The sequence below is a fragment of the Cryptomeria japonica genome, chromosome 2, assembly GCF_030272615.1.
Source record: "Cryptomeria japonica chromosome 2, Sugi_1.0, whole genome shotgun sequence".
Classification (NCBI taxonomy): domain Eukaryota; kingdom Viridiplantae; phylum Streptophyta; class Pinopsida; order Cupressales; family Cupressaceae; genus Cryptomeria; species Cryptomeria japonica.
In genome coordinates, this window is record NC_081406.1 from 486,486,044 (window position 1) to 486,496,362 (window position 10,319).

At 39.9% G+C, this 10,319-nt stretch overlaps 1 protein-coding gene across 1 annotated transcript; it reads left to right on the top strand.

The window, feature by feature from the left end:
- Positions 1-8,713: 8,713 nt before the first annotated feature.
- Positions 8,714-10,036, top strand: LOC131863720 (uncharacterized). Its single transcript, XM_059215138.1, has 3 exons — positions 8,714-9,391; positions 9,521-9,725; positions 9,897-10,036. The coding sequence occupies exons 1-3, from the start codon at positions 8,714-8,716 to the stop codon at positions 10,034-10,036; spliced, it is 1,023 nt and encodes a 340-aa protein (XP_059071121.1).
- Positions 10,037-10,319: the final 283 nt, after the last annotated feature.

Sequence of the window (10,319 nt, forward strand, 5' to 3'; positions counted from 1 at the left end):
AAGTGCTTTGAAATGAAGGAGACTGTCAGGGAGATTTTGAGGAAAGTGTTTCGTGTAGCATCTGAGATTTGGAAGAAAGAGAGTATAAGGGAGAAACACTTGCAAGCAGAGAACCTGAGAGCCAGGATTTATTCAAGCTTCTTCAAGGATTCAGGGATGATTCACAAGGGCGATCTTTCAAAGATCGCAAACTTTCTCTTCATCGATGAAAGTTTTCTTGCCCAGGCAGTTGAGTGGGAAGGCATTCTTGCCACATGTACTGATGATGTGGACATCATCGACTTCCAGATTGGTGGTTTGCCAAGTGTCACCATGCAGGAGGTCAAGCTCATTGTGTCCAAATACGTTGAATCTCTGAAAGAAGAAAGTGGACACTCACCTCAGTGAGATTAGCAGCTGCGCCATGTGTCACTTTTTCATTCATTTAAGCTGATAGTATTTTGGAAAACCCTAATTAGGGTTTATTGCTTTCAATCTTGGCCCTTGATCACTGTTCGATCTCGGCCGTTTATTTATTTTTGAAAAACTATATAAGGCTACCTCCTCTCATTTGGAGAGGGTGAGGTTTTTGATGTTTTGTTGCGTAAGGTCATTTCCAGATAATATATTGCATGTGCACTGCTTTGTAATCCCTATTGTTTGAATGATTTGCATGGTTTCAATTTCCTTAACACTTAGTTAGAATTAATCTAGATTTGCTTTCATTGTTGTTAATCTGAATGAAGGATTTGATAAGTGTCAATTGATGGTGTATCTTCGCTCATACTTTTGGTAAATGGATGATTTCCATTTTACCGTGCAAAGTTAGTTTGAGCCCATTCTCTATGCATCCCAACATCTTAATCATAAGCACTATCCATCGAAGATTGCACCGACTTTGTGTAGTTGTCTCTAGTGTGGCGAAGCAAGGTTTGGTTTCTCGAGAGCATCCAGTTGATACCGTCTCCAGAGTTCATAGGATTAGATTAGCCTTCCTAAACCCTACCACTTTTTCCTTTCCTCTTGAAAGTCTAAATCCCTAGAAAATCCAAAAAAAGAAAGAGCCCAAAATTGCTAAATCCATTTAAGTCCAGCAGTTCATAGACAGTTGTTAAACGTAAGTCCCCCTTGAGATTTTCAGCATACACTACCCAAGAAGCTATTCCACTAAAGTCACTTGTTCGCACATATAGACCTTGGAATCAGTATTGATTTTTCAGGAGAGGATAGAATGCCTTCGGGCATCCTATTCTAATGTTTGGTAGATGATAAAACAGACACCAACAAGTCCAAAACATCGTCAATTTCTCTGTATAACATATTGGATTCGGAATTTCAACTATTTCCTTTACTCAATACCAAGTTAAGCCTCATCCTGACTCCTTGATCTTTTTTAGCCTTCATCCATCTTATGTCTCATTTAGCATGACTTCTTGGTTACCTTTGATTGCTTGGACCTTTGATCTTTGCAATGTGGTATATGTTATACTCCTAATTTTTGAAAGTTTTAAACCTCCTAAAATTGCCAAAGAGATTGTTACAAGATGATGAGGAAGTCTTTTTGGGATTTTGAATGGTTTGTGACCCATTGAAATTGCCAAAATGGTTCTTAGCCTTCTAAATTGTTAATGTGTCATTTTGTAAGTGTGGCATATGTTTTAAATGGTTTGTAATTTCTTAAGTTCAGTGAAACATTGAAATGCAAAAGGGGAGCCCAATCAAAGCAAGGATGCCGTAATGTAATGGTTATAAACAAACTATTTAAGAGGCACTAAACAAATTATTTAAAGTGCAGAACTATATGATGGATCCCAAGCATAAAGTTAAATCTTTTTATACTATTTTAAATGCCCAGAACCAAATGAAATGATAGGTTTCTCCTCCACCCACTCCCACCTACTTACCATTGCTGTAGGTAGATTCCCCATTTATTTGCATTAATTGATCTAGTTTCCTCTTCATCTTGGGCATCTATTTTGGAGGGAAGTGAAATGTATCAAAACAATTGAGTTTCACTTGCATTTGAAATGAAAGATGTCAAAAGGCATTGAATGCCATCAACCTCCTAGTTCCTTTGAAATGAACGCTGTGCCTTTCCTTTCCCAGGCAATTTATTGGATATGCTCAAAGACTATGAATTGAGGTATGGTTATGTAGAGAAACTAGTCTTTGCTGTTGTTAGTGTTGGTGCAAATAGTGTCATTATACATCTAGTTAGGATATCACCTTTATAGGAATGACCTATTTCATAGTTTTGTCTCACTTCATATGATTGAGACATGTGTCCTCATCATTTGAGGCACCTATTGCAATGCACGCTTACCACTTGCTCACACACTTGTCAAGTGAGCTCACAAGTGTTGCACCTTTGAAGGAGTAGTCAGTGTTTTACTCCTACCTTCTGACTTCCTCATCCTTGCCTATACATGCAAGGTTGATCATTGTACATTTTATCCTCTCATTTTCATATATGATAGACATGCTTCTGTGTTCATTGTTTCACTAGTGGAAGTTAGTTTGTGCTTTTAGATTCGTGGCTTTCTCCGACATGGTATTATGGCCATGATTGCACATTTTTTTCTGCATCAATGTGACTCACACACAAAGCCCTATCATTGGAGCATCATCGAGCCTAACAAGCACCACCATCATGTTCAAAAGGTTCGGGAAATGAAAAAATATCATTCGTTTCATCCATTTTGGTAATTTTCATTTTTTACATTTTTTCGTTGATTTCTAAACCAAGGTTGTAAAACTCGGACTCAGCAATGACTCGACAATGACTCGGCAAGGCCAAATTTTTTTAAAAACTCGGGGAAAAACTCGGCAATACTCGGCAACTTTATCGAACATTTGAAAATACATATTTTAAAAAAATATTATTCAAAAACACACATTTACAGCAAATGTGTATAACATATATTGATTTCCATGATATATAAATCAAAGTTCGAGTTAAATACATAGCATAAACCAAAAAACAAGTGCAACATATGAATAAGAGTTCAATACATTTCAATGTATCATAGTGACATAGAGTCATAGTCATAGACCACAAAACAACAACCTCTGAAATTCTGATTACATATCAAGTTCAAGTTTTGGTATCAATGAAAATGAGAAATCATAAATTACGCCTACGACTAAAGCTCAAAAAAGATTGTTGCTGCTGGGGGGTGGTGCTAAAGTAGTGGCAACATCCTCAACAGGTGCCTCTGCTGCATGATCAACCTCGTGCTCCTCCTCACGTGCTGCCACTTCCGCATCCCATTCCTCTCCTGCCCTCTCCAACTCACTTAGCTGCTCATCAATAAGGAATGGATCCAAATCATTATCAACATTGTCAGGAGCAGCAACCCATTCTACAGCATATGGATCAATGTCATCCAAGTCAAGTGCTTCATGTGAATCTTGCCCTTGCACCTTCTTCTCATGCAATCGAATGTTGTATCGCACATAGACAAGATCATTCAAGCGTTGTTGAGTCAACCTATTGTGCTTTTGTGTGTGAATGGCCTCAAAAACACTCCAGTTGCGCTCACAACCAGAAGCACTACAAGGCTGCGATAATATGCGGATGACAAGCTTTTGAAGATTAGGCACTGTGGCACCATAATCTTCCCACCACAAATCTGCAAGGATAAAAAATGCCATTTATTATTTGTAAAGATTTTAATAATCTTAAAGAGATAAATAAATGGTAAAATAAAATTAAACATATGTTTGTTTTTACCTGGTCGTAAGGTGTCTCTCCTACGTTTGCAATCAGGTGAAGAAAACAATGGCCCTGTGGCCTTCTTATAGCTTTGCAACTCATCAAGTATCAGGTCTCGAAGGTTCTCATCATCAACTAATCTTCGAATGCATGTGTCAAGGCCAATTCTAACCTCTGCATCTACTCTGAAACTCGGGGAGTAAAAAAACTTGGGATTCAAGAAGTAGGCAGCAACATGAATATGTTGGTGGAGTTGATGGTTCCACCTCCGATGAATTATGCGCCGTATGGGTTCATATTTGGTCTTGTTTGACGCATACAAGTGTTGAATCGCCTCTTTGGCCTTATCCATGGCCTCATATAGATACCCCATAAGTTATGATCCCCATCCACCATTTGTAGCACCCTCACCAGCGGTTCCAACACCTAGATATAAAAAATTTAACAAAATCAGCAAATTGTAATATTAGAAAATTAAATAATAAATCATCAATTAAAGTTTCAAAACTTACATGGATGATCTCCACCACCATCTTGGCAAAATTAGAATAAAAAATGGCAACCACAACCTTTTCTGCTTCAGGCTTTGTAGCATAAGGACTCCCCAACCATCTTTCACTCACAAACATCCGCTTCAGGTTGGGCATGTAGCAAGTATGCTTTGCAAGGTGAGGAAATTGGTAGCAAAGCGTGTGACCCTCGATCGCACAAGATCCTTATCATCAGTGTGCTCTCTCATAAGATTCAAGACCCATGTGTGATTGTAGATGTATTTGGTGATATTCCTTCCATCTTCAACCACTTTCTTTACCCAACTTAGTTTCCCTATGTCCTCAAGGAGCAAGTCAAAACAATGGGCAGCACAAGGGCTCCAAAATAATGTCGGATGTCTAGCCATTAGAAGTTTGCTGGCTGCCACATATGCAGCTGCATTATCAGTCACAACCTGTATGCCATTCTGTACTCCCACGTCTATAACCACCTCATCCAACATGTTGCACAAGGTATCTTTATTCTTCACTTCATTGGAGGCATCAATTGATTTTAAAAATACTATCTGTCCCCCTAAAGGAACTAGAAAGTTGATGAGTGTCCTATTCCTACCATCTGTCCACCCATTAGAAAGAATGGTGCAGCCATTCTTTTCCCAAATACTCCTTTGCTCTTCCACTAATGCGTGAGTGTTTTGGACCTCATCTTGCAATAACGGTTCACTAATCTCATAGTGACTTGGGGACTTGAACCCCTTACCTGCCACAGTCAATGCGGTGACCAATTGTTCCCAAGATGGACTAGAAACAACATTGAACGGAATATCGTTGTAGATCCAAAATCTAGCACACGCCAACTTTGCTTGTTGGTGAGCCTCTTTATTCCATGCAGTGCCTAGCAATCCAGGTTGTGCACCAGGAGTGTTATGTGGAACAAAGTAGTTTTCCATATGGCTGCCTACACTTCCCATTCCTCGTATCCGTGGCCCAAGGGAAGAACTAGATGCCCCCACATCTGTATGTGACCCTGTAGAACTCAAATCTGCCCTTGGGACTACCATTGCCTCTGCTGTTCTCTTTTTTGTTGCCTTCCTTTGATCATATGCTTCAAGCATTGCTATTGCATCCCTCGTAGCCTCTTCAGGACATTTCTCACATGTTCTGGTATCTCGGCATTCAATTTGTGCAAGGTGATATTTGAACCTATTAATGCCACCTTTTTTAGTCTTCGTGCAATGGTTACAAATGACGTCTCCTCTTTTTGGACTTGGTGTCCCATGTTTCCAACAAAGGTCTCTCTTTTTGCTACCACCTATAGAACTAGAAGCCATTTTCTTTCAAAAAAACTGGAAGAGAACCTAGCAAAAGGGAGAGACGACATTTAGAATTTTAGAGAACATTGTAAAACTGTTAATAACTTCTTATTTTGAATAACAGTATTAAAAATATCAGACTAGAAAAAAATCCACAATATTAAAAAATAAAAACTTAGTCACAATTCTGTTAAAAACTTAGTCTTATACAATCACAAATTCACAATACTGTTAAAAATTTAATAATATAGTGTTAATAAATTAATAGTATAGTGTTAATAAATTAAATTTTAATAATATAGTCATTGTAAAGTGTAAAAAAATTAATTAGACTGGAGCGAGTTTTCGAGGCGAGTGAGCTTTCGGAAGTGAGGTGTTTGGCATGCAACGGAACAGGCGTTGGGGGGATGAGGCGGTGTCTGATCCGCTCCCCCCCAAAGATCCCTTCGGCTCTCGGGTAGGACATATCCCGCAATGGGTTTTTCAGGATGGCAAATGGATTGATGTTTTGGCTTTGCCTGCTCGCTTTACAGAGGATAAAACATCCCAACATGATTTCCCTTCTTCTGCATATTTCAAAGGGTTTTTTCGGCGGCATCAAAATTGGGATCGTAATTTGCGAAATATGGGGAACTGGCAAAAGGGCAAGCAAAAACGGAATGCTAGGGTTTTTGGTAATAAGGCTCGGCTTGACCTGGCAAATGCCTCTGCGAATTTGCAACCAATTTCAAAGGATTTGGGAGGTCATTTGCTGAATGTGGATTTGCCCTCTCAGCCTGCTCTGTTCCCGGTTCCTTTGATTGATGCCTCGGATGCCATTTTGGGGAAGAAGGCTCATGATCTTCGGGCTTTGGCAGTCGTGATTCAGGTGTGGGGTGATTCTATTCCTCTGTCCAAGCTCCATTATAAACTTCATGCACACTGGTATGGCACTTTGTACTTCTATGTTCTCTCTGCAAGTTCGTTTATTATTGTGTTTGATTCTGCATCTGCTAGAGATAAGGCTTTGAGTATTCCATTTTTTTGGCTTGGGAAAAACCTGATTTTTGTGGAAAGTTGGAAACCCTTTCTAGCGGCTTCTAGGGTTGGCCCAAAACAGGTTCCTATGTGGTTTAAACTTCCTCTTTTACCATCTGAATTCGTTGAATCTGATATATTAACAAAAATTGGGGATTCGTTGGGTAAATTTCTGCTGTCCCGTTCGATGTTTGAGGATGGGGTGTTGGTTGTCAAAATTTGTGTTTTAACTTCCCCTAAAGTCTCCCTGCCAAAGTTCTGCAACATTCGGTCTCCGTTTGGCTTGTGGCATCAAAATCTGGTCAAGGACTCTGGGGATTTTGTTTGCTCTGTAGTAACTATGGATTCTCCTCTGTTCTTTCATATGAAATCCATTCGATTTGGTTCGGGGGATACTGAATCTCCTTTTGATGAGAATGTGGAAACTTTTGCTTGGAATAAAGATCAATTTGTTGGTGCTGCTGCTAATCCTTCTTCCCCTTTGAAGAAAACCTTCACTTCTAGGGTTTCACAAGTGGTTCCTAAAAACTCTGTTCCTTCCCCGAGGATTGGTCTGTCGAATGCTCCCCTTCTGAACAATCCTAATGACACTCCAAATATGGGATTATCTTCTGAGCATGTGGTTGAGTTGGGCAATATCTTAGGGGCTGAACCACGAATTCCTGATGTTTTGAATAAAACCGTGGGTGTTGATATTGTTCCAGATGTGGATAATTTCTTAGAGGCTGAAACACGAATCCCTGAGGCTTTGATAGAGAGTGACAAACCCGTGGGTGTTGATGTTGTTCCAGACGAGCATCTCATTGCTCAGGTATAGGATATTGTTTACGCTAATAAGGTGTCTCTTAATTCTCCTTTAGCCAATAAGGTAATTTCTTCGATTTCGGTTGATCTGGGTACTTTGGAGAATGACTTGGCTGCTTTTCCCACCAATAACTCTTTTGAGCTTCTCAACATGGATAAGGCTTTGGTGGCTTCAGGTCTTGTGTCATCTCTGGTTCCCTTGGTCTCAGATAAGGAGGTTAGGGTAGATAAGGCATCTGTGGAGGTCACTCCTGGGCTTCCTTTGGTTCAAACCCCTCTTCTCCCTACCTCACCCTTGTCTACTCTAGGGAAAATGGGTCGCAAGCCCAAGCACACTAAAACTAAATTAGAAATTGATGCGGGAATTCAAACAACTATTCTTTCTTCTTTGGAGACTTCCAGAAAGAAAAGATCAAAAAAACCCTTAGTCCACCTCTCACAAGAGTCTTAGCTACTAAACAAAGTCTGCATAAGGTTTTTTCGGCAGGTTTGGTTTCTCCAGTTTCTTTGAATGTTTTGAGGGGAGCTGATGCTTCCCCTCAGGCCCAATGAGGATTATATCTTGGAATGTTAGGGGCTTAAACGCCCCTAACAAACGACGCTTGATTAAGTCACAATTGGACTTAATGAAGTGTGATTTGGTGCTGTTACAAGAAACTAAATTAAATTTGTCTTCGGCTGATAGGCTATTTTCTTCTTGGAAAGTATGGAATTTTTGCTCATCTCCCTCTTCTGGTGCTTCGGGTGGGCTGGCAGTCCTTTAGAAAGATTCTAGTGTACATTTCTCATTAATTGCTTCCTCATCCAATTGGATGCTTGGGCTAGTTAAGAGCAGGCTGTCAAATTTAAAATTATGGTTATTTAATGTCTACGGTTCATCTGGGGTTCTAGAAAAAAGAAATCTTTGGAATTTTTTGGTTTCTCTTGCTACTCCTCTGCCCAATGTTTTTCTGATTTTTGGGGGAGATTTTAATGCAATTACTAGTATGGATGAAAAGGCTAGGGGGAATCATCCCTAATAAACATTCTATGTCAGACTTTTGCAACTTTATTCACTCCTTGAATCTGGTTGATTGTAAACCTCTTAATGGGTCATTGACATGGACTAACATGCGAAGGGACTTTTGTCAAATTTCAGAAAGGCTGGATCGCTTTATGGTTTCAGATAATTGGTTCAATTTGGGACAGGATTTTGTGTCCTGAATTCTCCCCTTTACTGGCTCTGATCATTTCCCTATTCAGTTCACTATTTTTGAGGATAGGGCTCCTAGAAAGTTACCTTTCAAGTTTGAGCCAATGTGGTTTAGGGACCAATCGTTTTTACCTTCCTTAAAACAATGGTGGAATTCAGCTCCTTTTTTTCCTGGGTCTCGGATGTTTCAACTTGTTAAGAAATGGGCTTTTTAAAGTTAAGGATTAAGGATTGGAATGTGATGCATTTTAAGAATATTTTTGGTGAAAAGGCCAGGATTCAGGAGGAAATTGAGCAGCTTAATGAAAGCATTGTTGCTTCAGGTATGTCTTCCTTAATGTATGATAAGCTAAAGTTGTTGAATCTGCAGTTGAGTGAGACCTTGGCTAGGGAAGAATCTTATTGGAGACAGAAGTCTAGGGACCTTTGGCTTTCCGAAGGCGATCGAAATACTAAATTCTTTCACTCCTCTTCTAAGCTTAAGAGACTTCGCAATCGAATCTCTTGTATTATTGACTCTAATGGTAATAATTTGATGGATGAGGATGATATAGCCGCCGAAGCTGTTAGGTTCTTTAAGTCTCTTCTTACAGCAGAGCCGGTGGTGGTGGATGATGAGTTTGTAAACTCGATCCCCCCTTTAGTATCTCAAGAGGATAATAGGATGCTTATGGCCCCCTTCTCGTTGGCTGAATTGAAAGAGATAGTCTTTTCCATGCATCCGGAAAAGGCGTCGGGTCCGGATGGATTTACGGCTTTATTCTTTCAGAAATGTTGGGACTTTATAGGAAATGATGTGCTGCTAGCCTTGGAGGAATCTAGAAGGAATAGGTCGATATTAAGAGAACTTAATACCACTCTTATTGCTATTATTCCGAAAGTAGATAACCCTACCTCTTTTTCGGACTTTCATCCAATTGCCTTGTGTACCACCTTATATAAAATCTTTACTAAGGCAATTTCGGTTAGGCTGTCTAAGCTCCTTCCTCGGATAATTTCCTTGGAGTAGGGTGGTTTTGTGCCTGGTCGGGAAACTTCTGAAGGTGCCATTGTAGCTCACGAAATCCTGCACTCCATATCTCAGCAAAAGGTCCCAGCCATGATTCTTAAACTAGACATGGTAAAAGCTTATGATCGTGTTAATTGGCAGTCCTTGGTGGCGGTTTTGTATCGTTTAGGGTTTTCGTGTAGCTGGGTTAAGTGGGTGTTTTCATGTATATCCTTTGCCCGCTTTTCAGTTTTGATTAATGGTTCTCCCTCGGGCTTCTTTACTTCCTCCCAGGGAATTAGGCAAGGAGATCCCCTATCTCCTTTTTTGTTTATTCTTTTGGCGAAAGCATTAAGTAGGGTTATCTCTAATGCTACGTCATCTGGTCTATGGTCAGGCATCAGAGTGGATGGCCTCCCTTCTTCACAATCTCATTGCTTATTTGCTGATGATACGCTTCTGTTTGGGGTGGCCTCTATGAGGGAAGCTCGAGTTATTAAGAAAATTATTTCTGATTATGCTGCTTTTTTTGGATAAAAAGTTAATAATCAGAAGTCCAAAGTCTTTTTCGTAAATGTCTCCCCTCTTGTTAGGGACAAACTTGCTCGCTTTTGGAGATTTCAAGTTGGGGCTTTTCCATGTATGTACTTGGGCATTCCTTTCTTTTTGGGGTCGAAAAAGGCCTCCTTTTGGGATAAAGTTGTTCATTCAATAACCTCTAGGATCTCCTCCTGGAATCATAAGTGGCTTACAATGGCTGGTAAGATCCTTTTAATCAAATCAGTTCTGAATGCCATTCCTACATATTTAATGTCTATCC

What these genes read in the sequence shown, in the direction of transcription:
- LOC131863720 (XM_059215138.1), top strand. Translation starts at nt 8,714, where the DNA reads ATGGGCTTTTTAAAGTTAAGGATTAAGGATTGGAATGTGATGCATTTT. An exon ending in TTATTGCTATTATTCCGAAA is followed by an intron (nt 9,392 to 9,520) that starts GTAGATAACCCT and finishes TCCTTGGAGTAG; the next exon opens with GGTGGTTTTGTGCCTGGTCG. An exon ending in GGTTAAGTGGGTGTTTTCAT is followed by an intron (nt 9,726 to 9,896) that starts GTATATCCTTTG and finishes GTCTATGGTCAG; the next exon opens with GCATCAGAGTGGATGGCCTC.